Source organism: Symphalangus syndactylus, chromosome 9 (genome assembly GCF_028878055.3).
Source record: "Symphalangus syndactylus isolate Jambi chromosome 9, NHGRI_mSymSyn1-v2.1_pri, whole genome shotgun sequence".
NCBI lineage: Eukaryota > Metazoa > Chordata > Mammalia > Primates > Hylobatidae > Symphalangus > Symphalangus syndactylus.
In genome coordinates, this window is record NC_072431.2 from 69415437 (window position 1) to 69442709 (window position 27273).

General features: G+C 42.4%; 2 protein-coding genes across 14 annotated transcripts in view; one reads left to right on the plus strand and one right to left on the minus strand.

Moving 5' to 3' along the window:
- CALN1 (calneuron 1) overlaps positions 1-27273 on the minus strand; it is a 676810-nt gene that overhangs the window by 559478 nt on the left and 90059 nt on the right. The window contains exon 1 of one of the 13 annotated variants that reach the window (XM_055292956.2): positions 7145-8809. The exons of 10 other annotated variants lie outside the window; for them this stretch is intronic. The gene's annotated coding sequence lies outside the window, so the exon portion shown is untranslated. Of the gene's footprint in view, positions 1-4854; positions 4868-5662; positions 6035-7144; positions 8810-27273 lie in introns of those variants that run through there. 2 more of the 13 variants (XM_055292966.2, XM_063646435.1) reach the window with 2 other exon arrangements.
- Positions 4860-26876, plus strand: LOC134737515 (sterile alpha motif domain-containing protein 1-like). The gene is made up of 2 exons (XM_063646452.1): positions 4860-5632; positions 26151-26876. The coding sequence occupies exons 1-2, from the start codon at positions 5182-5184 to the stop codon at positions 26201-26203; spliced, it is 504 nt and encodes a 167-aa protein (XP_063502522.1). The 5' UTR covers positions 4860-5181; the 3' UTR covers positions 26204-26876.

Here is a 27273-nt window from a genome sequence, read left to right on the forward strand (position 1 = left end):
GAAGCAGGTAGATTACCTGAAGTCAGGAGTTCGAGACCAGCCTGGCCAATTTGGTGAAACCCCATCTCTACTAAAATTACAAAAATTAGCCAGGCATGGTGGTGGGAGCCCATAATCCCAGCTACTCAAGAGGCTGGGGCAGAAGAATCGCCTGAACCCAGGAGGCAGAGGTTGCAGTGAGCCGAGATCACACCATTGCACTCCAGCCTGGGCAACAGAGCGAGACTCCATCAAAAAACAAAAGAAAAAGAAAAAGGAAAAGAAGAAAGAAAACAGTCTCTCCCAATCCCAGTGACTTTTCAGAAACCTACCCCTAGATACAGGGACCCAAAACTATGCCAATCAGATATGTCCTCTGAGCATCTTGAATGCAGCAGAATGATACAGTAACAATAATGGAGGACAGGTGAGCCCAAAATTGGGGCTTAGCCTGGGAGGTTCTTGGCTTTGCCCAGGAAAGAATTCAAGGGCAAGCCAGGGGTGTGAGACAGCAGCTTTTTTTTTCTAACGGTCACAGACTATCTATTTATTTATTTACTTATTCATTTTATTGGTTTTTTTCCAACTGTTACCTTATTTTTTTTCCAACTTTTATCTTAAGTTCAGGGGCACATGTGCAGGATGTGCAGGTTTGTTACACAGGTAAATGTGTACCATGGTGGTACAGATCATCCTATCACCCAGGTATTAAGCCCAGAATCCATTAGCTATTCTTCCTGATGCTCTTCCTCCTCACACCCTCCACCCTCTAACAGGCCCCAGTGTGTGTTTGTGTGTCCCCATGTGTCCATATGTTCTCATCACTTAGGTTCCACTTATAAGTGAGAACATGTGGTATTTTTCAGTTCCTGCATTTGCTAACGATAATGGCCTCCAGCTCCATCCATGTCCCTGCAAAGGACATGAACTCATCATTTTTTATGGCTGCATAGTATTCCATGGTGTATATGTACCACATTTTCTTTATCCAGTCTATCACTGATGGGCATGTAAGATGATTCCATGTCTTTGCTATTGTCAGTGGGAGACAGCAAGTTTTATTGAAGCAGCAGTGTACAGCAGCAGCAGTGTACAGCAGCAGCAGTGTACAGCAGCAGCAGTGTACAGCAGCAGCAGTGTACAGCAGCAGCAGTGTACAGCAGCAGCAGAGATACTCCTTGTAGAGCAGGGCTATTCCCTAGGCAATGTGTGCAAGGTAGCACCCCAGAAGCAGTGCTGCAGTCATATTTACACCCACTTTTAGTTACAGGCAAATTAAGGACAGTTTATGCAGAAATTTCTAGAAATAGGGTGGCAACTTCTGGGTGGTTGGGTCATTGCCATGGAAAGGGGTGACAACATCTCGTTGTTGCCATGGCAATGGTAAGCTGACATGGCACATGTGTGGGTGTGTCTTATGGAGAGCTGCTTCCACCCCAGCCCTGTTTTAGCTGGTCCTCAATTTGGTCCAGCTACTTGGACCAAATTGAACCCCACCTCCAAAGTTGAGTCCCACCTCCTACCTCAATAATAATAGAAAAGGTTGGTGATCATTTACTTCCATAGCATCCCCTGGGAGAGACCACAAGTCAATTCCTGCCACTGAGATCCCCTGGACTGCCTAATGCCTGACTATTCCATGCCTGGTTCTTCAGGGATGCTCTTAATCCTGTGAGTTTCCATCAATATTCCTAATGCGATCTTTGTTGACGTTGTCAGCCAGACTCAGTTTCTGTTGCTTGCAACCCAAGGATCCTAACTGACAACTCTCCTGTTTGCCAAATCCATCCCATCTTCTCCATTCTCCCCATCATGGCCTCATCAGCCTTGCCTGGATTTCAGAGCCAGCTTCCTCCCTGGTATCCATGTTTCTGGTCTTCTCAGTGTCAAATCCATTCACCATGAAGTCTCCAGCCAAATCTGACCATGCCACCCTAATGGAGAAAAGCTGAGTCCCTGGTCCCGACCAAAGGCCCGCATCTATCATTCTGGTCACTTCTTTTGCACCTCCCTGTCTCAACCTTTAAGCACCAAGAACTCCAAACTACCAGCTGCTTCCTCATATTCTCCACATGTGTTCTAATTTCTCAGCCTTTCCCACCCTTTCCTCTGCACCAGAATACCCATGAAAAGCTAACCACGTCCTAATCATCCTTTAAACTAAGCTCAGACATCACCTCCACCATTGCCTAGCTACCATCCATCTCTGCTCACAAATGTTCAACCCTAACACATGGTCTGCCCTCCCCACTAATCTGTGAATTTTTGATGACAGGCACTGTGTCATCTTCATCTATCTACCCGTACCACATAACAGGCACTGAATAAATGTTCATTGAATGTTAAATGATTAAAAACATAATTCACATTGAAAAACCCCAGGTTGGATGCAACAATGGTGTTTTCCTTTTCCTCCTTCCGAACCACATTTGGAATTATCCTCGAATTGCGCGTTCTGAGAAATCTGCCAATGCTTTGCTAATCGTGAAGGATGGTTTCATAGCCTAAGAGTCAGAACTCACACTGTTTTAACAAGCATCAGAGGCTGTTGCTGGTTGCACTGCTTAATGGTTCTCAATCATGAAAGGACATTTCAGACACTCTGACTACACCAGCTGAAGCCCCAAGTGAAGCCTATACCAACATGGGTACAGAAAGGGAACATGCAAAAAAAAAAAAAAAAAAAAAATGCTTATCATCAATCATCAAACCAGTATGGGCTCAAACCAGTACAGGCACACGTGACAAGGAAAGGGCTTTGCTATGGGATTCTCCTTCCACCCTAGACCAACCGCACAAGACACAGCTCCTCCTGTGCCTCAGTTTCCTCACCAGGAATGAGGAATGAGCTGCTGACCTAGATTCACTCAACGAACACAGGGCACCCACTCTGTGTCTGACTCTAAACAAATTACTGCAGGTCAAAGGTTCCCAAAATACTTTTCCTATCCTAAGGAAGCAGTGTGGAAAGTGCCCCGCACATAGGATCGAAACCCAGCCTGTAGCCTCAAACCGTTACTCTGCTTCTGATCTACAAGCTTCACAGCCCCAGGAAAAGTGATTTCACTTCCCTTTGTATCAGTTTCCAAACAGGAAAAATGAGGATGACATGAGCTCAAAGGTGTGAAAGGGTCTGGCACACAAGTAGGGTCTCAGAAATCTGAATTAAGAGGGTCTCCGAAGGCATTAAACGTCCAAAGTTATCAATTGGAATTTCTCTCGTAATGAGAACGAGTGCCCCCTTCTGACAACCAGCGAACACTGCATAGGTTGTCAGTACAAGAATGTGGTAAAAGACACCACTGCACACACCACAACAAGAGGAACGACAAACCACAGATATCCCACCCCGGCTGGTGACCCTCAAGAGACCAGCTGCTATGAAAAAAGAAATTTCTAAATGCGACCCCAGCCCTGCCCAGTATTTATGAAGGGATCAGAAGCTACCCACTGGAGAGAGAAATGTCAAACTCAACAATGAACAGTTGTCATCCACCCCTCAACCTGTACCCCGCCTCCCCTTACAGAGGAAAGGGCATCATGTGTGTCAGTCAAGTCTTGCCCATCGTTTCTCAACAGAAGCAGCTGAATTAAATTATTTTCTTTCTAAAAAGCCCTTATCCGGCACCCTAGCCGAAGGCCTGATTACTGGCAATAGTTGCTTTCAGAGTTCAGGGAAAGGTGACATCTTGGTGAACAATTCTAAGAGGATTTAGCTCTCCTCCAATAAAATATCATGAGGATTGGATTTCCAAAGAGTTTTGTTTTCATTACTCCACTTGGATACACCCAGTAACCAACTTCACCATCGTAGAACAGCTTCTCAGTAAACAGCTCCATGCAGCTATTGCCATGAAAAACCCACACTACTGCAGTGAACTCATCAAACAGAGCCACTCCACTGGTCTTCCACCAGGGCAGGCTACTCTGGAAACACAGCTCAGGGCATCCTTGGGGCTTTGGTAGAAGACCCCACCGATTGCCTGGGGAACTAGCAAAGTTATGCAGTTCCTGGAACCCCGGAACGGGCGTGGTGACAGAACCACAAGGCCGAGAGGTCTGAGGTGACACCTGGACATCAGTACAGGTAGCGGATAAAAATCAAGACTCCACATTCTTCTTCTTCCAACACCTCCTCCCACCCCACAAAAAATGAAATAAAACCGCGAACAAGCCAAGAAGGAGAGCTGGAATGGGGCTTCTATGAAAAACACGTCCTGTTCTAGCCTCAAAACAATTTCACACCAAATGGCTTTAAATTCCTTTCCAAAGCTCTGATGCCCGAATTGAAAAATAATTTCCCTTTTTGAGCAAAAGTCAGCAGTTAAAGAAGCAGAACCTGAAAATCCTAGGAGCTCATGAGTTCTCCTATGTGCACAAATGTTGCGTGTGTCCGAACACACGCAGTGCAGAAATCTACCCATTCTTTCTGGGAAGGTCATCCCAACTCTGTCACAGACGCTACTGTGGGTCACTCTAGAATGTAGTTATTATCACCACTAAACAGACTTCCCAGCCACACACAGCCGGCGCTAAGCTGCTATTCCCTGAGCCCAAGAAAGTCTCCTTTTTTGCAGAAAACCGGCTCAGGGCCTGGGGATAGCTGGCGCCCCAGTCTTGGCACTCAGGGAACTGCAGGCACCGCTTCACCCAGAAGCTAAGGGCTTCGACCCAAATGGAAGAAAGGCGCCTTCCTCACACAAGCCTCGTCCAAGAAAAAAGAGCACTGGGAAACGATGGTGGGCTGGTGGCCCGGGCGCACGTGGCCCAAGGCTAGGACGCAAGCCGATCCCCTCGGTGCACGCTCTGTATCCCCAGCCCGTCGGGATGGGGCGTCCCCCGCTCGCCCTCGCCCCAAGGGCGGCCCAGAACTACCTGCTGCTGCCTAGGCGCCCTCGGACCAAGTCTCGGGAAGTTCACTCCGCGTCGCGCTAGTCCGGGGAGACTAAAAACTCGGGTAAACCCAGACTGTCCGGGGAAGACGGAGCCCACCCCCGCCTGGGCGCCAGACCCTTCCAGCTGCTTGGAGCTCAGAGACTAGATCCCAGCCGGACTGCAGAGGCCTCTCTGGTTACCCCTTGCATCCTGGCGCCCCCAAACTCGGGGTGGGTGGCGGCGAGGAGCGTGCGCCCAGAAAGGCAAGCAGTCAGCGTTAAGGGCCGGAGGTGGAGAGAACCCTGCCTCCCGCCTCCCCCGATCGCCATGACTCTGGCTTCCCGAAGAGACCTGGTGGCCGCCGGGCGCTCCCACCTGGGCTGCGGTGCGGCTCCGGGTCCCCTGCCCTCCCTCCCCACCGCGCGGGCGCCTGCAGCCGGGGGCGCACAACCTGGTGGCCACTGGCGCCTGGGGGCTAAAAGAGCAGCTCCCAGCCTCCAGCCCGCACGGTGCCGGGACAGCCGAGTCCGCCGCGGCCCTTCCCTAGCCCCACGCCCCCAGGCAGGCCGCCAGGAGCCAGCTCCACCGAAGGCAAGGCGGCCGGCACGGCCCCCAGCCCGCGCGGTGGGTGCCCCAGTGCCGGAGCCAACAGGTACGGGAGGTGCTGTCTGCCAATCGTCTGCCCACTCCGAGCACGGGGGCCCGCGACAGCCCGGGGGTTTGGACACCCTAGAGAGAAGCGAGAACCGAGGGAAGAGGAAAAGAGAGAGCGCGCGCGGTGAGCTGGGGAGTCGGTGGCGGCACTCACCTCTCGCTGGGCCGAGGCTCCGCAGCCCGGCAGCTGAGGCGCCTCCGCACCGCGCGGGGGGCTTCCTCCGAGGCCCGCAGGGAGGGGGCGGTGCGGAATGGAGGCGCCGAGCGGGCAGCGCTCAGCCTCTCGCTCACACCCCCAGCCGGCAGCCGCGTCCCCGTGCCGGCATCCTCGCTGCCGCCGGCTCCCTCGGCGCCCCCGGGCCGCTCCCCACGCGCGCGCCGGGACCTGCACGAGCCCCCTCGTCGACTCGGAGCGCGATCTAGGCGCGTGCCTCCCTGTCCTTGTCCTCTGCTCCCGTCTGGGGACGTGTGCCCCGCACCCCGTGCACCGCGCGCTCCTCTACCCCTCCCGCTCCCGCTGGCCGCGCGGGTTCAGCCCATGTGCGCGGCTGCCTCGCTGCGCCCCGGAGCCCAGTGGCCGAGGCCCCGCCGGAGTTGCGCGCCCTAGAAACTCCATGCAGCTCCGGCCTCCTCCCTAGCTCCTCCCCAGCGGATCCCCCGGGGCCTTGCGGCCGCCAGCACCACGGTCCTTGCTCTGCCGGCGCCCGCGTTCAGGAGCCGGGCTTCTGGGCTCGCCTCGGCCGCCTGCGCCCCGGCTCCTCCGAGGGTCGGGGAGCCCCCACCCCCAACCTCCGCCTCTCCAATGGCTCCCTCGGCTTCCAGGCAGCGCAACCTGAGGAACGCCTAGGCGCGCGCGCACTCACACTCGCGCGCACACACACACACACACACACGCATGCACATGCACGGCACACACAGACACGCGCGGGGCGAGCAGGCGCTTGGCAGACGGTGCTCCTTCCTTCCCTTCCCAAAGAGGCTGCCCACGTTAACTCCGGCAAACTGCTGCTCCTCAGCACAGGACAACTCACCCTAGCGCCCTCCGCCTTCACTACTTCATCCCAGGTGCCCACACCCTAGATCCACGATTACACCTGAGCCCAAGGGGAAGGCGGGGCGCCGAGGTGGAGGTGCCGAGGGGACCAGCATTCTGCGTGACCGCCCCTGGAGACATCCAGGGAGGCACGGCTGCCGCGGGGCATTGCCCACCCACCAGGGATTCCACTCCTCCAGGGCCTGAGAACATGTGGTGTGGCCCCCACTTCTTCCAAGGTCATAGGATGGATCCAATGGGAGGGAGAGGGCGCTTGGGCACAGGTGTGAGTTACAAATTCGCAGACTGTCTGCAACCTGCCCATGCGCTGACCTCTACTGAGTCTACGCCCAGACAGACCCCTCTCTCCCCTGCCCCGGGTCTCAAGGGCAACGCATGTGCTTGGAGTCAGCAGTCACCTTTCCCAGTCCCCACCCGTCTGCCTCCCAAGAACTGACGGAATACACAGTGCAACCAAGGTTTGTCTTGGCAAGAAAAAGAATCAAAGCAGCAAGGTGGGTCTCACTGTCCTGTAGACAGATTAGACGCTTGCCAGTTCCTTTCTGCTGCCCCCAAGGTTGTGCCAATAAAGGAACAACAAACCTGGCTGAAGCAGGCTAGTCCTTCCTTACAGCACCGTCTTCTCCCGGGTCCCCAGTTTCTTGTCCCCTCTTGGTGGCAGAAAGACTGCTCACCAGCTCAGATGTCTCCAATTCCCAGAACCAGAGAAAAGATACATGTGAAAATTTTCACACCAATCAGGAACAAAAGCAGGCAATGCTGCTCTAAGCCTCTCATCCAAACAACTCAGCAATCACCTCTCCACTGTTTGGTTCAACTGCCAGGGAAGTTTGGGCATTTTTTTTTTTTTTTTTTGTCAGCCAGCAGCACAATCGTGTGTGTGTGTGTGTGTGTGTGTCTCACCTGGGTGTGGTTTCAGAGTCCCTGAAGCACTCATTGTGGGTGCCACGCTTTTAGCATTTAGCATTTCCTAACCTGTATTATTACTATCTTGTAGAGACCCTACTTCCCTAGTAATCTTTTTTAAATATGTTTTTGTTATTTTTATAGGTACATGGTAGGTGTACATATTTATGGGGTACATGAGATGTTTTGTTACAGGCATGCAATGTGAAATAAGCTCATCATGGAGAACCGGGTAGCATTCCCTCAAGCATTTATCCTTTGAGTCACAAACAATCCAATTACACTCTTTAAGTTGTTGTAAAATATATGAGTTATTGACTATAGTCAGCGTTGTGCTACCAAATAATAGGTCTTATTCATTCTTTCTAACTTGTTTTTTTTTTTTTAACCTATTAACCATCCCTACTTACCCAACCTCCTCACCCCCTACCCAGCCCCCTTCACCCTTCCCAACCTCTGGTAACTACTGGTAGATTCTCTATGTCCATGAGTTCAATTGTTTTGATTTTTAGATCCCATAAATAAGTGAAAACATGTGATGTCTCTCTTTCTGTGCCTGGTTTATTTTACTTAACATAATGATCTCCACTTCCATCCATGTAGTTACAACTGACTGGATCTCATTCTTTTTTATGGCTGAATAGTGCTCCATTGTGTACGTGTCGCACATTTTCTTTATTCATTTGTTGATGGACACATGGGTTGCTTTCAAATCTTAACTATTATAAACAGTGCTGCAACAAACATCAGAATGCAGATACCTCTTTGATATACTAATTTCTTTTCTTTGGGGTATATACTCAGCAGTGGGATTGCTGGATCATACGCTCCCTAGCAATCTTATAACTAAGATGTAACAGGCACCACTCTTAAGGACTTGCTGGTTACCCCTCCCCTACCCCAGCATGAAAACACAGAAAAATCTTGAGTTCCTTCAAAGAAACTCCAGGTACCTAGCTAGCCCTGAGAAGTAAACCAGCAACTTGATAAGCCAGATGGTAATTTTAGCTTAAAACAATAGCCAAGGAAGTTAAGAGTCAGGAAGTGTTTTTGTTCCCTGTATCAGTCTGTTCTTATACTGCTAATAAAGACATACCTAAGACTGGGTAATTTACAAAGGAAAGAGGTTTAATGGACTCACAGTTCCACATGGCTGGGGAGGCCTCACAATCATGGCAGAAGGTAAAGGAGAAGCAAAAGCACATCTTACATGGCAGCAAGCAAGAGAGCTTGTGCAGGGGGAACTCCCATTGATAAAATCATCAGGTCTTGTGAGACTTATTCACTATCATGAGAGCAGTATGGGGGAGACCTGTGCCCATGATTCAATTTCCTCCCAACAGATCCCTCCCACAACACATGGGAATTATGGGAGCTACAAGTCAAGATGAGATTTGGGTGGGGACACAGTCAAACCGTATCATTCCCTATAGAATCTAGACATAACATCTTATGTGTATGTCCTTGAGTTGTTTTTCAGAAACGTGGACCCCCATTAAACTGATCGACTAGCACATAGACCTCAGATAAGAGGGAAATGAGGACTAAACTCTAACTGTGGTTCTTGTTCTAAATTTCTTCCTGAAGGGTCTGGAGGAAGCCACATCTACAGGCTGGAGTGAACATTCTGCAAACCCCGTATTTTTAGACAAAGCTTTACCTCCTTAACTAATCACAAATCAGAAAATCTTTGAACTCACCTATGACATTTGTAGAGATGGGATCTCCCTATGTTGCCCAGGCTGGTCTCAAACTTCTGGCCTCAAGTAATCCTCCCACCCCCACCTTCCAAAGTATTGGGATTACTAGTCCCAATGTGAGCCCATGTGGGCCTCTGCTCCCAGATGTCTGCTTTTTTAAGTCAAACCGAATGTAGAGCTTTCATGGATTGATTTATGGCTTTGCCTGTAGCCTCTGCCTCCCACCTTTAAAAATCCTTCCCTGTAAGCCAACTGGGTGGTTGGGACTTAAGCATGAGCTGCCTGATTCCTCTTGGTTGGTGCCTTGCAAATAAATGCCTTCCTTTCTCCTGCTGCAAAACCTTGATGCGGATAGCTGGTCTTACTGCGCTGGGTGAGCAGCCCAGTTCCATTCAATAACATGACACGCTCGAGCCACTGGTTGAGTTTTATGTACCTAGTTCAGAGATGCGCACAGAAGGTGATATGGTTTGGCTGTGTCCCCTCCCAAATCACATATTGAATTGTATTCCCATATTTCCCACATGTTGTGGGAGGGACCTGGTGGAAGATAATTGAACCATGGGGGCAGTTTCTCCCAATCTGTTTTCATGGTAGTGAATAAGTCTCACGAGATCTGATGGTTTTATAAGGGGAAACCCCTTTCACTTGGCTCTCTCGCTCTGTCTCTTGTCTGCTGCCATGTGAGATGTGTCTGTGCCTTTGGCCTTCCACCATGATTGTGAGGCCTCCCCAGCCATGTGGAACTGTGAGTCCATTAAATCTCTTTCTTTTGTAAATTACCCAGTCTCAGGTACGTCTTTATCACCAATGTGAAAACGAATTAATACAGAAGGTATTATATTTACAGGGGTTTCCACAATGGGTCACAGGCAGATGAATAGAGTTGACAGGATCTCCATAAGATCTTTCCCTTTGATCCCTTAGTTTGGATGAATGCTGCATCATCTAACAATCTGTTGCCTCTGTAAGCAATTATTCTGACACTTTCTAGATGGCAACCAGGTCACCAAAATGCCTTGGTAGGGCCAAGCATGGTGTCTGAAGCCTATAATCCCAGCACTTTGGGAGGCCGAGGAGGGTGGATCACTTGAGGTCAGGGGTTCAAGACCAGCCTGGCCAACATGGTGAAACCCCACCTCCACTAAAAATACAAAAATTAGCTAGGCATGGTGGCGGATGCCTGTAATCCCAGCTACTTTGGAGGCTGAGGCACGAGAATCGCTTGAACCTGGGAGGCAGAGGTTGCAGTCAGCCGAGATTGTGCCACTGCACTCCAGTCTGGGCAAGAGAGTGAGACTCAGTCTCAAAAAAACAAACAAAAAAAGAACAGACACACAAACAAATGCCTTGGTAAGTGTAGATACACACATGAAGTTCCTGTTAAATGTGGGGGCCTCCCACATAACCAGAGTGGGAAACATTTGGCCAAAGCCATCATTCTGCCCTCCCTGCCTGCCTGCATAAATTTGGGCAAGTTGTTTATTCTCTCTAAATCTCATTGCCCTCATCTATAAATGGGGATAATTAAAGTATCTATTCCATAAAGTTGTTGAGAAAATTAAATGTGACCATGTGAAATAGCAGTTCACTCAGTTAACCCAGCTCCAGGCATAGAGTAAGCTTTCAATAAATGTTGGCTGTTGTTACAAGTGAATAGTCAACACAAACACATATCAAAGACCTTACTTTGGGAGGAAAAAAAAAAAAAACAAGGATCTCTTGCCTTAGGACACAGGTCAGCGAGCCTCAGAACTAGAGAAGGCTAGGCAGTGGCTCACACTTGTAATACCGATACTTCGGAAGGTCTAGGTGGGAGGATTACTGGAGGTTGGGAGTTTGAGACCAGGCTGGGCAACATAGGGAAACCCCATCTCTACAAAAAATGATTTGCAAAATTAGCCAGGTGTGGTGGCATGTGCCTGTAGTCTTAGCTACTCAGGAGGGTAAGGCAGAGGATCCTTTGAGCCCAGGAGTTCCAGATTACAGTGAACTATGGTCACACCACTGCACTCCAACTTGGGTGAAAGAGCAAGACTTTGTCTCAAAAAAAAAAATCAGAAACACAAATAACTAGAGAAGCTGGATGGCAGACTTCTGCAGTTTCTTGGTCTTCTCCAGCTATGACCATTTTGAGACCTCTATGTTAAGGTGGTTGCAGGTTTACAGGCCCTGGCACTTTTGCTCCAACTTTTATTCAATATACGTGGTCAAAATGTGTCAGCTCCTTCTTATGAAAATACCAAAGAAAATCTTCTACCAATTACCGGGATGGAGGCTAAACTCAACATGGAACAAAATGAACAGGAAGGACTTCTCCTTATCGTGCATTTGTAGCTGGATTTAGCATAAGTTCTCTCTCTAACCTAGAATAGTACAGCCCTCCAGGAAATAGTGAGGAGTCTATTTCAACTTCCTTCTACCACCTGCCTCTAGCTTTGGGATTCAGAGTTACACAAATCAAGACACCGAGACAAGTGCTACCTTACCAGTGATAATCCTCTGGTAAATATCCCCTTCCTTTATCTTCTTTTATTTTACCATCAGTAAATATATCTACTTCAAGTGCCCAAGACACCCAAGGGTAGAGGGTGATGAAAAGATTCATTGCACTCTGAGTAGAAATAGGTAGAAGTAGAAAAAAAAAATCACTCAAGAAATATATGTTGGAAGGTAAAATTTTTCATGTCTTCCATCAAAGTATGGAATCCAGGATTCACTAAATTCTTTACAACACACATTCTCTCCTGTGTGGCTAGGGGTTTGCCACAAACTTTGCAGTGGTTTGCTTTGCAGTAATCGATAGCCAGGACAAAATTTGGTATCTGGAAGGAGAGTGCTGCTGTAACAATAACTTAAAATACTGGCTTTGGGATTGAGCAATGGGAAAAAGCTATAATTGCCTCGAAAGACTATTAATGAGAGTTGCAAGGACCTTTGGAAAACTCTTGGAGGAAACATGAAGGGCACAGAAAGTGCTTATTGGAAGCTGGAGAAAAGAACGCCTGAGTCACGTCCCAGCAGAACAGTTAGCAAAATTGCTGCCTGTCAATAGTCAGCTGGGTGCGGTAGCTCATGCCTATAATCCCAGCACTTAGCAAGGCCGAGGTGGGTGGATCACTTGAAGTCGGGAGTTTGAGACTAGCCTGGTCAACATGGTGAAACTCCGTTTCTAGTGTAAATATAAAAAATTAGCCAGGCATGGTGGCACATGCCTGTAATCCCAGCTACTAGGAAGGCTGAGGCAGGAGAATTGCCTGAACCCAGGAGGCAGAGGTTGCAATGAGCTGAGATCAGCCACTGCACCCCAGCATGGGTGACAGAGCGAGATTGTCTCAAAAAAAAAAAAAAAATCAATATAACCAATGGCAAGGATACTTAATGACCTCATGGATCTGACTAGGGTGATTTCCAAGTGGAAAAATAGAAAATGCCAGCTGGATTTTTCCAGATGCCTATGAGAAAAGGTAAGCAGAGACAGGTTAATTGAAGAAGAAGCTATTCCAGTTTTTTAGCAGAATTGAGATGGAATAGCAAGGAACCAGGGTTTGCTGAGTTAGAAAGGGTTACTGTTTCTCTGCTGGGTTAGAAAGGACTACTGTTTCTCATTGTGGTGTCTCCAGGCAAAACCTTTCAAATCTAGGGCAGTAAAATCTGGTTTCTGGGAAAGATGGACTCAAGGATGGGGCTGTAAGATCCCTTGTTAAGGCCTCAGACATATTTAAGGGGATGCCCAAAAGGGCTTCTACATGTCTTAAAGACACTGTGCCTCACTCAGCAGCTTTGCAGGAGACTAAAGATAAAGAAAGGTCTATTTTTTTATTTTTTAATTTCATTTATTTACGCATTTATTTAGAGACAGAGTCTCACTCTGTTATCCAGGCTTGAGTGCAGTGGCGTGATTTCAGAGAGGAAAAGAGACAGGGAGAAAAAGAGAGGTTCCGGGCCTGTCTACTCAAGCCCCTGCTGTGAGCATCTTCCCAGAGGAGGCTACAGATTCTGCTGGAGAGAGGCAAGCCACCCCCACCATGGGCTATCTGAATTCCCAATCCACAGAATCATAAGAGGTAGTCATAAATTTTTGTGTTAAATAACTTCGTTTTGGGATGAATTTTTGTTATGCAGCAATAAGTAACCAGAAAAATTTAATTTACTAAATTAGAAAGATGTCAAAAAATACGTTGTAAAGTGAAAAAAGTTAATGGCAAAATAACATGTATGGTGACACTTTTGAAAAAGAAAACTTTGTATATGGGATCCATGCACACATATGTGCACAGAATATAATTCCAATGCTTTCTGTTAACTAACTCTGGAGAACAAGTATTGAGGGGATAAATATATATGTATTTATTTATATATTATATTTATATGTAAATATATATTTATGTATTTTATGTATACATAAATATATAAATTTAAATTATATATTTTTATTTATATAAATATATATTTTATTTATGTATATAAATATTTACATATTTTTATTTATATATGCTTACTATATAAATGGCTTTTTATAAATGGAATGTAAATGGCTTTTTGCTTTTTGAAAAAATTTTCAAAACGTATATTAACCAGCCAAAAAAATGAAATCTAGGTTAAATATTATACATTAAAAAATATAAGTATATATAATATAGCATATATTTATATCATATATAAATGTATATGTGAACATATATTTATTCATATATGAATTATTTTGTGGTATTTATATTTATATACAAATATTTATAAAAATAATGATGTATAATACATTATATGATATAATTATAATATAATGGCACATGTTATATATTATATCATATGTACTGTTATATTCATGCATAGTATGTTATGTATAATTATATCATACATATTATATAATTATATATCATACATACTATGTAATTATAATTATGTTACACAAAATTACATAATATACGTATTAGATACTATTATATAATGCCAAAACAAAAGAACATGTTAGAGATCTTAAGAGCATCACAGGCATAGAAGGAAAAGGAAACCTTGGAAAGTGGAGGCATCATTGTGCTCCATTGTCCCCTTAAAGGCATTCATTCACCTGTGTTTGAAACTGCACATGGTGAATGGTTAAAAAAAAAAAAATAGCAAGAGAAGGAAAGAAAGAGAGAAAGAAAGAAGAAAGTGGAAGGAGGGAAAGAGAAGGAAGGAAGGAAGGAAGGAAGGAAGGAAGGAAGGAAGGAAGGAAGGAGAAAGAAAAAGGAAAAAAGAAGGAAGGAAGGAAGGAAGGAAGGAAGGAAGGAAGGAAGGAAAAAGAAAAAAGGAAAAGAAAACAAAAGGAAGGAAGGAAAGAAAGAAGGGAAAGAAAGGAAAGAAAGAAAGGAAGGAGGGAAAGAGAGAAAGACAAAAAGAAAGACAAAAGAAAGAGGGAAGGGAAGGGAGCGAGGGAGAGAGGAAGGGAGGGAGGAAGGGTGGAAGGAAGGGAGGAAGGGAGGGAAGGAGGAAGGAAGAAAGAAAGGAAGGAGGGAGGGAGGGAATGCAAGGAAAGGAAGAAAAAGCAACGAAGGAAGGAACCAAGCAGCAGGAAGGAAAATTCTTGGGAAATTGGAGTCTATAACCTCCCCAGGAGGAGGGGCACTGATAAACACCCCAGGGTTTCAGTTGAGGCTTTTGAAATACTACATGCATTAAGATTAAGGGCAAACCAAAAGTCTTTGGAGAATCAAATTCAGCCTTAAATTATCTCAATAATTGATTAGCCAAAAATGATCTTTATGTACCCTAAATGCCTGCCGGATGACAAGTTAAATCTCTCTGAGGAGAGAGAACAAATGTATAGCCACTATAATTTTTTTAAAATAACGTGGCATTTAATCAAAAATCAACAGGCATGTCCGGAAAAAGAACCGAATTAAGAAAAAATAAAGAGAAACAACAGACAATAGGAAAATCAAACATAGGAAATTCAGATACTGGATTTATATAAAACAGACATTAAAACAATTGTATAGATGTTTAAGAAAATGAATGACAAGATAAATTCACCAGTGAATAGCTAAAGTCTATTTATTTATTCTTAATTTCCTTCTGATTCAATAATTTAACTTTTACTTTTTATTAAAGTGATCCATAATTGCTAAAGGTCAAATGGTAATTTGTTATGCAGAAATAGAATTTAAAAATAAACATCAAACAGTTCTAAAAGGTCAATTGTGCAAAATGGTGTTCTCTCTTTCCTCCTCCTCTATTCCTTTTTCCCAAAGATAACCACTTTCAACTAGTCAGTTACCTCTTTGGATAATTATATCCATATTTCTAAATAAGTGATTTTTTAAAAATACTTATTTTCTTTTCCGATTAAAACACCTAACTGAAGGATGAAGATGTAATACTCTTGTTTCTCCAATCCACACACATACATTCTGTCCTGATTCTCCCATATATAACTTTTAATTTGGTCTCTATTCAGTTAAAATTTATTTATTTATTATTTATTTATTTATTTGAGACGAAATCTCAACTCTGTCACCCAGGCTGGAGTCCAGTGGCACGATCTCGGCTCACTGCAACCTCCACCTCCCAGGTTCAAGTGATTCTCCTGCCTCAGCCTCCCGAGTAGCTGGGGTTACAGGTGCCTGCCACCACGCCCGGTTAATTTTGTGTATTTTTAGTAGAGATAGGGCTTCACATATTGGACAGGCTGGTCTCGAACTCCTGACCTCAAGTGATCCACCCGCCTTGGCCTCCCAAAGTGTGGGATTACGGGTGTGAGCCACAGCGCCTGGCCAAAATTTGTTTATTTTTAACACAAAATAAAGTAGCAATTCTGGAACCCACCAAAAAATAAATAAAATGCAGTCAGTAGATGTGGTTAAAGCAAATTGGACACAGTAGAAGAGATTAGTGAACTTTAAAGAGGTCAGTAAAAAATATCCTGCTAATGTGTGAGAAGGAAAGGTGGGAATAGAGAAAAGAGAGTAAGAGAGAATTAGAGCACAGTGAATCGTCAAACATGTAACTAAAGTCTGCAAAGGAAAGGGGAGAAACAACGGGGTGGATACAATGCTGGCTGAGAATTTTCCAAAACCAATAAAGACATTAAGCCACAGATTCAGGAAGTCCTATAAACTCCAAATAGGATACGTGCAATGAAATCCACATGAGAGCAGTCATCATTACATTTCTAAAACCCAAAGACAATTTTTTTCTTTTTTTTTTTTTTTTTTCAGACGGGGTTGTGCTCTTTTTGCCCAGGCTGGAGTGCAATGCCGTGATCTCAGCTCACTGCAGCCTCTGCCTCCCGGGTTCAAGCGATTCTCTTGCCTCAGCCTCCTGAGTAGCTGGGATTACAGGCATCCACCACCATGCCTGGCTAATTTTGTATTTTTAGTAGAGACAGGGTTTCTCCATGTTGGTCAGGCTGGTCTCGAACTCCCGACCTCAGGTGATCCGCCAGCCTCGGCCTCCCAAAGTGCTGGGATTACAAGCGTGAGCCACCATGCCCAGCCAAGACAAAACAGTAAAAGCAGCCAGGCCCACTCTCCTTCACACACACATACACCTTTCAAAGAACAATTTGCCGGACAGACGACTTGTTAACAAATGTAATAAAAGCGAGTACAACTTACAATCATTGGTATCATCTTTGGTGCACTAAAAGAAAATACTATCCACTAAATTCTGAACGCAGTGAACATGCCCACTAAAAAGAAAAGGGAGCAATTTTTGCTTCTATGTTACTAGGTTGGTGCAAAAGTAATTGCAGTTTTTGCCATTGAAAGTAATGGCGGTAGGGCGAGGTGGCTCATGCCTATAATCCCAGCACTTTCAGAGGCCGAGGAGGGCGGATCACTTGAGAGGTCAGGAGTTCAAGACCAGCTTGGCCAACATGGTGAGACCCTGTCTCTACTAAAAATGCAAAAATTATCTGGGCATGGTAGCAGGTGCCTGTAATCCCAGCTACTTGGGAGGCTGAGGCAAGAAAATTGCCTGAACCTAGGAGGCGAAGGTTGCAGTGAGCTGAGATCACTCCAGCCTGGACGACAGAGCGAGATTCTGCCTCAAAGAAAAAAAAGAAAGTAATAGCAAAAACCTCAATTATGTTTGCATCAACATAGTAAGTTAGCTTCCTTCCCACTATTTACAATTAGAAACTAAACAAACGTACAAATTAAGTGTTTTCTGTAACTGGACAGCAGATACTACAGGGCTGTGATCCATGTGAGAAGAGGAACAAATTACATGTGTCCTGCAACTGCCCAGCTTTCTACCTGGAGATAGTTTCTGTATCACTGTAGAGGAAAAGAAAGCCAAACAGAACACAGGGGTCTCACTAAATTGAGGGATCAGAGTTCACGAAGGCTTAGGTAGCTAGATTTTGGAGGGCAGAGAACTGGACAGGAGAAGGCTACACAGATAAAAAGGTGGAAATTTTTCATAAGGATTTAAGTTCCTAGCTGACAACTAAGATGTGCATAAAAAGACAAATCCCATGCCGCTAGCCAGAGAACAGTTAGTGGAGAGTTGTTAAGTCGAACAATTTCTAGATGTAAGAAAGAACTGGAAAATAGGCAAGTTCTGATGATCCTGAGTAAGAAAACTCATTGAACACCCGGCGGGTACAATACAGCCCATATGGATTGCCCCTTCCTGGTAGCAGGAATAAACTAGCTCTAGAATAACAGCTATTTAAGACTTGACCTAACAAAGCTTAAAAGCAAACATCAAATGGATCAAGGTGATTCCCAAGTTACTAATCCAATGCCTAGCAAAGAAACTTCAAAACTCTTCAAAGGACAAAAACAAAATTCAGAAACTCAACAACATAACACCCACAGTGTCCATGGAAACAGAAGGAAAAATAACAGTGGTGATGGAATCTGCAGAAAGGGGCTTTCAAGCAGCTATTAGAAATATGTCCAAGGATTTAAAGGAAATTGTGAACAATAAAGGAAGGCATGCAAACTAAAAAAAGAAGCAAATAAAATTGTGCTGAAAAATGTATATTTAATGTGAAAAAGCTATTTGAGGGCTTAACATAACATTAGGTATTGTAGAAAAATAAGTGAGTTTGAAAAAACAGAAACTGAAGCAGAGAAAGAATGCTGGCTAAAAAAATCTTAAAAATCCTTGATGGCAGGTGGAACAATATCAAGCTACCTAACTATATGTTCGATTTTAATACCTAAAGCAAGAGAGAGAGACTCTCTGTACACGTGCATGCTTGTGTGTGTGTGTGTGTGTGTGTGTGTGTGTGTGTGTGTGTGTGTGTGTGTGTGGAGAAGGTTAAACAGAAAAAAGTATTTGAATAAATAGTGGCTAATATTTCCCAATTTGATAAAAGCCTAAATATACAGCCCCACATGACAGAATTTACTGCAAGAAAGATAAATACAAAAAATACACACCAAGGTACCTTATAATCAAATTGCTGAAAACCAATGATAAAGAGAAAAATCTTAAAGTATCCAGAAAAAAAAAAAACATCATATCAGGAGAACAAAGAGAAGATCTAATACTAACTTCTTTTAAGAAACAATACAAACCAAAAGACAATGGAACGACATTTTTAATGTGCTGAAATTGAAAACAAAAACAAAAATACTGAGAATTGTCATCATGGTTTCAACTCGCATGTCTCTAACAATTAGTGATGCTGAGCTTATTTTCGAATGCTTATTGGCCATGTATATGTCTTCTTTTGAAAACTGCCTGTTTGTGTCCTTTGCCCACTTTGTTATGGGGTTGTCTGCTTTTTGCTTGTTAATGTAAGCACCTTATAGATTCTGGATATTAGCCCTTTGATAGATGCATATTTTACAAATATTTTCTCCCATTCTGTTGGTTGTCTGTTTACTTTGTTAGTTTCTTTTCCTTTGCAGATGCTGTTGAGTTGAATTAGGTCCCATTTGTCAATACTTGTTTTTGTTATTGCTTTTGGCATCTTTGTCATGAAATCTTTGTCAGGATCTACGTCCAGAACGGTATCTTCTAGGTTTCCTTAAAGGGTTTTTATAGGCCCATAAACCCTTTAGGTTTTATGTTTAAGCCTTCAATCCATCTAGAATTGATTTTTGCATATGTTGAAAGGAAGGAGTCCAGTTTCAATCTACTGCATTGGCTAGCCAGTTATGCCAGTAATATTTATTGAAAAGGGACTCCTTCCACTGTGGAAAGCAGTTTGGAGATTACTCAAAGAACTCAGAACAGAACGAGCACTTTACCCAGCAATCCACTGGGTATATACCCAAAGGAGTATGAATCGTTCTACCATAAAGTCCTTTGCACTCATGTGTTCATCACAGCACTATTCACAATAGTAAAGATATGGAATGAACCTAAGTACCCAGCAATGCTAGACTGGATAAAGAAAACGTGGCACATACACAACATGGACTACTACTCAGCCACGAAAAAGAATGAGATCATATCTTTTGCGTAACAGGGATAGAACTGGAGGCCATTATCCTAAGCAATTTAATGTAGAACAGAAAACCAAATACTGCATGTTTTCACTTAGAAGTGGGAGCTAAACATTGAGTACACATGGACACAAGGAAGAGAACAACAGACACCAGAGCCTATTTGAGGGTGGAGCAGGAGGAGGTTGAGGATCAGAAAACTACCTATCAGATACTATGCTTATTACCTGAGCAATGAAATAATCTGTACACTAAATCCCTGCAAGACTCAATTTACCTATATAACAAACTTGCACATGTACCCCTGAAACAAAAGTAAAAGTTAAAATAAATAAATAAATAAATAAAATACTGAGAATTTCCTAATCAGCAAAAATATTCTCTGAATTTAAAGGTGATGGCTGGGCGAGGTGGCTCACACCTATAATCACGGCACTTTCGGAGGCCAAGGTGGGTGTATCACCTAAGGTCAGGAGTTCAAGACCAGCCTGACCAGCATGGTGAAACCCCGTCTCTACTAAAACCACAAAAAAGTAGCTGGGTGTGGTGGCAGGTGCCTGTAATCCCAGCTACTCGGGAGGCTGAAGCAGGGGAATCACTTGAACCTGGGAGGTGGAGGTTGCAGTGAGCCGAGATCATGCCATTGCACTGGGCGACAAAGTGAGACTCTGTCTCAAAAAAATAAACAAACAAATAAATAAATAAATAAATAATAAATTTTTTAATTTTAAAAAATAAAGGTGAAATAAAGAGCTTTCCAGATAAACAAACAGTAAAATAATTTATAGGCCAGGCACAGTGGTTCATGCCTGTAATCCTAGCCCTTTGGGAGGCTGAGGCAGGAGGATCACTTGAGCCCAAGAGTTCATGACCAGCCTTGGCAACCCAGCAAGACCCTGTCACTACTCAAGAATTTATAGCCATCAGGCTGAAGTAAATGAAAACAGAAACTTAGGAATGATAAGTCCTGGGAATGGAAAATATGTGAATAAAAATAAAAAGTTTGTCATTATTTTTAACTTTCTTTAAAAGGTAGTTTACTGTTTAAGACAAAAATATTACCCAATGCATTTATGGGATTTATAAGACATGTATAAGTAAAACATATATGACAGCTACAGCACAAAGGGAGTAAGGAAATGGAAATATACTATTAAAAGGTAGTCAATTTATCCATGAAGTGGTATAATATCATTTGATATCAGACTGTTATATTTGAAGGTGCATTGTTAAACCCCAGAGCACAAAGAGATACAGCAAAGAAGCCGAGAGTAAATACAATATTTGAAAAATAATCAATACCAAAAAAGTCATGAAAAGGGAAAAATGAACAAAGAACAGATGAAACAAAAAAGAAATAGCAAGACGGTACATTTAAACCTAAATATATTGTGAATTGCATTTAAAGAGTGTGAACCATTACCAAATTTGGCCATATTAAATTTATACAGCACTATATTAACATAATCTTTTCAAGTGCCTTTGGAATGTTCATAAAAGATAGACTGTATCTTGTGCCACAAAATAATTCTCAGTACTTTGGTATTTTAAGCCAGGTGTGGTGGCTCCTGCCTGTAATCCCAGCACTTTGGGAAGCCAAGGCAGGCAGATCACTTGAGGTCAGGCAGGAGAATTGCTTGAATCCAGGAGGTGGAGGTTGCGGTGAGCTGGGATTGCACCACTGCGCTTCAGCCTGGGTGACACAGCAAGACTCCATCTCAAAAAAAAAAACAACAACAACAACAAAAAAAAAACACTTTGAGATTTTAAAGTTATCCCATCCCTACTAAAAATACCAAAATTAGCCAGGCGTGCTGGCACATGCCTGTAGTCCCAGCTACTTGGGAGGCTGAGGCAGGAGAATGGCTTCAACCCGGGAGGCAGAGGTTGCAGCGAGCCACTATCATGCCATTGCACTCCAGCCTGGGTGACAGAGTGAGACTCTGTCTCAAAAAAAAAAAAAAAAAAAAAAAAAACTTTGAGATTTTAAAGTTATCAAAATCATACAGAAAACATTCTATAACCACAACGGAATTAAATTAGAAATCAGTAATAAGACACCTTAAAAACTCCCCAAGATCTCACAAGTAAAAAAGTTTTGCATAATGCATATGTCAAAGAATAATCACAAAGGAGGTTTAAAACTATTTTAACTAAATGAAACGAAAGCACAAGGTATTGAAATTGGTGAGATCAGCTAAACAGTGCTTACAAGGAAAATTATAGCTTAAAATGTTTACAAAAAGATGAAAGGTTTAAAGTCAATGTTTTAAGATTCTAACTTAAAAAGCTAAAAAGAGAAGAGCAAATTAAATTGAAAGAAAATAGAAGAAAGGAAAAAGGATAGAAAAAGCTAAAAAGAGAAGAGCAAATTAAATTGAAAGAAAATAGAAGAAAGGAAAAAGGATAGGGAAATCAAATTTAAAAATGGACAGAAAAATGAAATAAAATGTCATAAATTAATAAATCTGTAGCTAACTTGATTTGAAAATACGGCAAAAACACAAAGTACCAAGATCAGGAATCACTATAGATCCTAACAATATAAAAAAGAATAACAAGTGAATACTATAAAGTAACATTATGACAAAAAAATGACAATTTAAACAAAAGAGAAAAATTTTTTTAAAAACACAAATTACCACAAAATAGACTCAAGGAGATATAAAAAATCTGAATACTCCTATATCTTTTAAAGAAACTGAATTCATAATTAACCTCCTATGCCCTCAAATTATAAACAAATTCCTCTGTGCCCAGATGGTTTCTCTGGTGAATTCTAACATTTAATGAAGAGCTAATACCAATTTCATAAAATGCTTTCTTAAAATAGAGAGCGGGAACACAGCTCAACTCATTTTATGAGGCTACTGTCTGTTATCAAAATCAAATACAGGCAATACCAAAACAGAAAATGAAAATAAATGCAAAAAAAAGTCTTAACATATATTAGCAAACTAAATCCAGCAATATATAAAAAGGATAAGACATCTTGACAAGGTGGAGTTTTTTTAAGTCATACAAAATTAGTCTAAATCTTAAATTCTAAAAGATGAATCAATTTAATTTATCCTATTTATAGAAGAAAAAATTACAATCCTCCTAATGGATTCATGAAGAGTATTTGACAAAATTCAACCCCTATTCTCCATGAAAACTTAGAAAATTAGGAATAAAAGGGAACTTTTTCATCCTGCTAAGGGATACTACAAAAAAACCTACAGCTAACATCACACAAAATGGTTAAAAACTGAATGCTTTCCCTGTGAAATCAGGAAAAGGGCTTCTATTGAACATTTGTTGGAGGCTCCAGCCAGTGAAATAAGTCAATAAAAAGACAGAAAATGCATCCCGATTGGTAAGTAAGAAGTAAAATTGTTTTTATTGAAAAGCAACATGATTGTGTACATTAAAAAATAAGGGTATTTGAATGAAAAAGTGACCTTAACAAGGTCACGGAATACAAGGTCAATGCCAACAATAAACAACTGAAAAATGAAATTTTAAAAATAGTTCCATTCGGGCTGGGCGTGGTGGCTCACACCTGTAATCCCAGCACTTTGGGAGGCCAAGGTGGGCAGACCACCTGAAGTCTGGAGTTCGAGACCAGCATGGCCAACATGGTGAAACCCCATCTCTACTAAAAATACAAAAATTAGCCAGGCGTGGTAGTGGGCCCCTCTAATCCCAGCTACTCGGGAGGCTGAGGCAAGAGAATCACTTGAACCCAAGAGGTGGAGGTTGCAGTGAACCGAAATCGTGCCACTGCACTCCAGCCTGGGTGACAGAGTGAGACTCCATCTCAAAAAAAAGTCCCATTCACAATAATATCAAAACCATGAAATATTATGGATAAGTTTAACAAAATAAGTGTAAGTTCTGTATACTAAAAACCTCAAAACATTGCTGAGAGAGATTAAAGAAGACCAAAAATAAATGGAGACCTATACCATGTTAATGGATTAGAGGTTTGATAATTTTAAGATGTCAATTCTCTCCAAATTGATCTACAGGTTCAGCCATCATCAATATCCTAACAAAATGTTTTGCAAAATTTGACAAGCTGGTTTAAAAATTTATATATGTATGCAAAGGACATAGAATAGCCAAAACAATTTTTTCAGAGAAGTTGGAAAGACTTTCTTTCCAACTGATTTCAAGACTTAACTGTAAAGCTAATCAAGAGAGTGTGGTTTTGGCACAAGGATAGATGTATAGAGCAAAGCAACAGAACTGATTAGGAACAGACTCACATGCGTGTGACCAATTAGTTTTTCACAAAGGTGCCAAATTAATTCAAATTAATTAATTTAATGAGGATAGTCTTTTCATCCAGTTGTGCTGGAATAACTGGATATTCACATGGAAATAAATGAACTTTGATACTTTATTTACCCTATAGGCAAAGATTAACTCAGAATGGATCGTAGACCTAAATGTAAAGGCTAAAGCCGCAAAACTTTTAAAGAAACCCAGGAGAAAATTTTTGAGAACTTGGGTAAACAAAAATTTTTTTTCTCTCTTTTCTTTTTTTTTTAATTTCCCTTGAGACAGGGTCTCGCTTTGTCGCCAAAGCTGGAGTGCAGTGGCACAATCACAGCTCACTGCATCCTCCACCTCCCGGGCTCAAGCCATCCTCTCAGCCCCGGAATAGCTGGGACTACAGGCTCACGCCACCATGCCCGGCTAATTTTTGTATTTTTTATAGAGACAGAGTCTCACCATTTTCCCAGGCTGTTCTCAAACTCCCATGCTCAAGTGATCGGCCCACCTCGGCCTCCCAAAGTGCTGGGATTACAGGAGTGAGCCACCGTGCTCAGCCAAAAACTGCTTAACGAGGATACAAAAGGCATAAATTGGCCGGCCGCTGTGGCTCACGCCTATAATCTCAGCACTTTGAGGCCGAAGCCGGCAGATCACTTGAGGCCAGGAGTTCAAGACCAGCCTGGCCAACATGGTGAAAACCCATCTCTACCAAAAATACAAAAATTAGCTAGGCGTGGTGGCACATGCCTGTAATCCCAGCTACTCGGGAGGCTGAGACAGGAGAATCGCTTCAACCCAGGAGACAGAGGTGGCAGTGAGCCAAGACTGCACCACTGCACTCCAGCCTGGGCAACAGAGTGAGACTATCTCAAAAACAAAATGGAACCAAAACAAAAGAACAGAAAGCCCAAGTCATAAAAGAAAACTTTGATCATTTTGACTTCATGAAATTTTAAATCTTATGCTCCTGAAAAATTCATTTTTGAAAAAATGAATAGACAAGTCACAGGCAGGCAAAAATTATTCATAATACATATCCATTATTTCATTCTTATGAAATTCTAGAACAGAAAAAAACAATCTGTAGTGACAGAAATTAAATTGGTGGATTCCTGGGGCTGAGTGGTTGACTCCAACAGAGTACAAGGGAATAGTTTAGGTTGAAGGAAATGTTTATGTCTTAATTATGGTGATGGTTACAAAGGTTTATACGTTTTGTCAAAACTCATCAAAGTGTACATTTTAAATAGGTACATTTTATTATATGTAAATTATCCTCAATAAAGTTGATTTGAAAAGAAAGAAGAAAGTGAAACCTTAAAAAAAATTATGGTTGTACAAAAGGAAGATAAATGTTTGAGGTGACTGATTTGCTAGTTACTCTGATTTGATCACTACACATTGTATACATGTATCAAAATATTACACTGTACCCCATAAATATGCACAATTATTATGTGTTCATTTAAAATGATAATTTAAAAGTTAAAGATTGTGGTTAAAATTTTGTAAAAGGAAAGAATTGCTATAGTGAGCTATTCAGATAGAAAAAAATATGGTTTCAAATGGAGGAACAGAGATGAAAGAGTAAGGAGCACTGGAAATAGCAAATATGTAGATAAATCTGAATAACTATTGTATTTTGATCTAATAATAATAAATGTTAATAATGTTTGGTAGTTTCTTAAATCCACAAAGAAATAAAATACATGAAAACAATTGCACAAAATGTAGGAATGGGGTAAACAGAGTTAAAGTGTTCTAAGATCCTTGCAACTTTAGATACAACTTGTATTAAAGTAATAAATGTACTAACTTAGGATATATACCAGTGGGTCAAGGATACACACTGTGGTCTCTAGGGATATCACTAAAATAATAGTAAAAGAATGTAAAACTAACAAGGAGGACTAAAGTTGTATAATAAGTGCCAATCTCCCTGGAAGATGTAACATTTCAAAAATTGGATACACCTAATAATATAAGCTCAAAATATATAAAGCAAAACTTACAGAATTAAAAGCAATTATTATTGTGTATTATTAGCTCAATCTGACTGACATAGTAAATAATCAAAGAACTAGAATGTAAATTACAACATAAGAGAAGAAAATCAAAATATATTAGCTAAAAACTGTAAATTAGGAAAATGAGTATATTATTTAGTCTGGGCATGTTGAAACAGATCTGATTAAACATAGCTGCTTCAGGGGGAGTGAGAAAGCTTAGAGCAATATATTAGTGCTTGTCAACATATGTCTTGCTCTAAAACCAACACTTCTAAGCTTTGGTTTTGCTTTTTTTTGTTTTGTTTTGTTTTTAATTCAGGGCAAGAAGTGGAGACCTCCAGGAAAGATGATGGTGTAAGTGGACATTTTTAAAACCTCCTCCCTGAAACCTACAAAAACCAACAAAGGAACTAATGATTAAAATGAAAACCAAACTGAAACTTAGAGACAGCCTTAACCTTGCCCTACAAATGCCAAAGAATACTTGCCAGATACAACACAACTTGAACCAAAATGAAATATGATGCTGGAGTTTGGCCACAATTCCTGCGCTTCGGAACCAACGCAGTGCTGCGGGCCCAAGAGCCTTGCTAATACATTCCCCCACCCCAAGCTGAGATCTGGCGATGTGGTTGGACTCAGAATGAGAAAGGTTCCTCCTGCACCACAGATCAGCTCCAGCGGAGAGGCCTCGTGGGACCAGGTACTGCCAGTGTTAATGAGTCCCAGCTTTTTTATGGTGAAACAAAGGGATTCGATTGGAAATAAAGCAAATTTCTTATCAAAGAAGAAAATTAAAGGTAGAGAAAAGTGTGTGCTGATACCACCCCCACCCCATCCCTAATCAAATCTCGGGGCTGCCTTGATCTTACCGTAAGCATCGTGAATGAAGTTTTTGAATGCTTTTAAATACACAAATGAGACTCACGTCAAATCAACGGAATCAATCTACAAAAGTGAGGCCCAAACAGTAGTTGAGAAAACTCCCCATTATGAGATAACATGTTTAGCCTAATCAATAGGCAAAATTTAAAAATATTTATAGCAACCCAATGTTGGCAGAGGTATAAAGAAATAAACATGTTTATAGGAATTCTGAAGAAAATAGCCATGGGGTAAAAAACTTTTTTCTTTTATTACATATATATATATATATATACATATATATATATTTTTTTTTTTTTTTTTTTTTGGAGATGGAGTCCCTAGCTCCCAGGCTCAAAGGATTCTCTTGCCTCAGCCTCCCGAGTAGCTAGGATTACTGGCACACACCACCATACCTGGCTAATTTTTTTGTATTTTTAGTAGAGACGGGGTTTTGTATTTAAGAGGCAGAATCTCACTGTCTCCCAGACTGGAGTGCAATGATGCAATCATAACTCACTGCAGCCTCAAACTCCTGCGCTCAAGTGATCCTCCCACCTCAGCATCCCAAAGTGCGG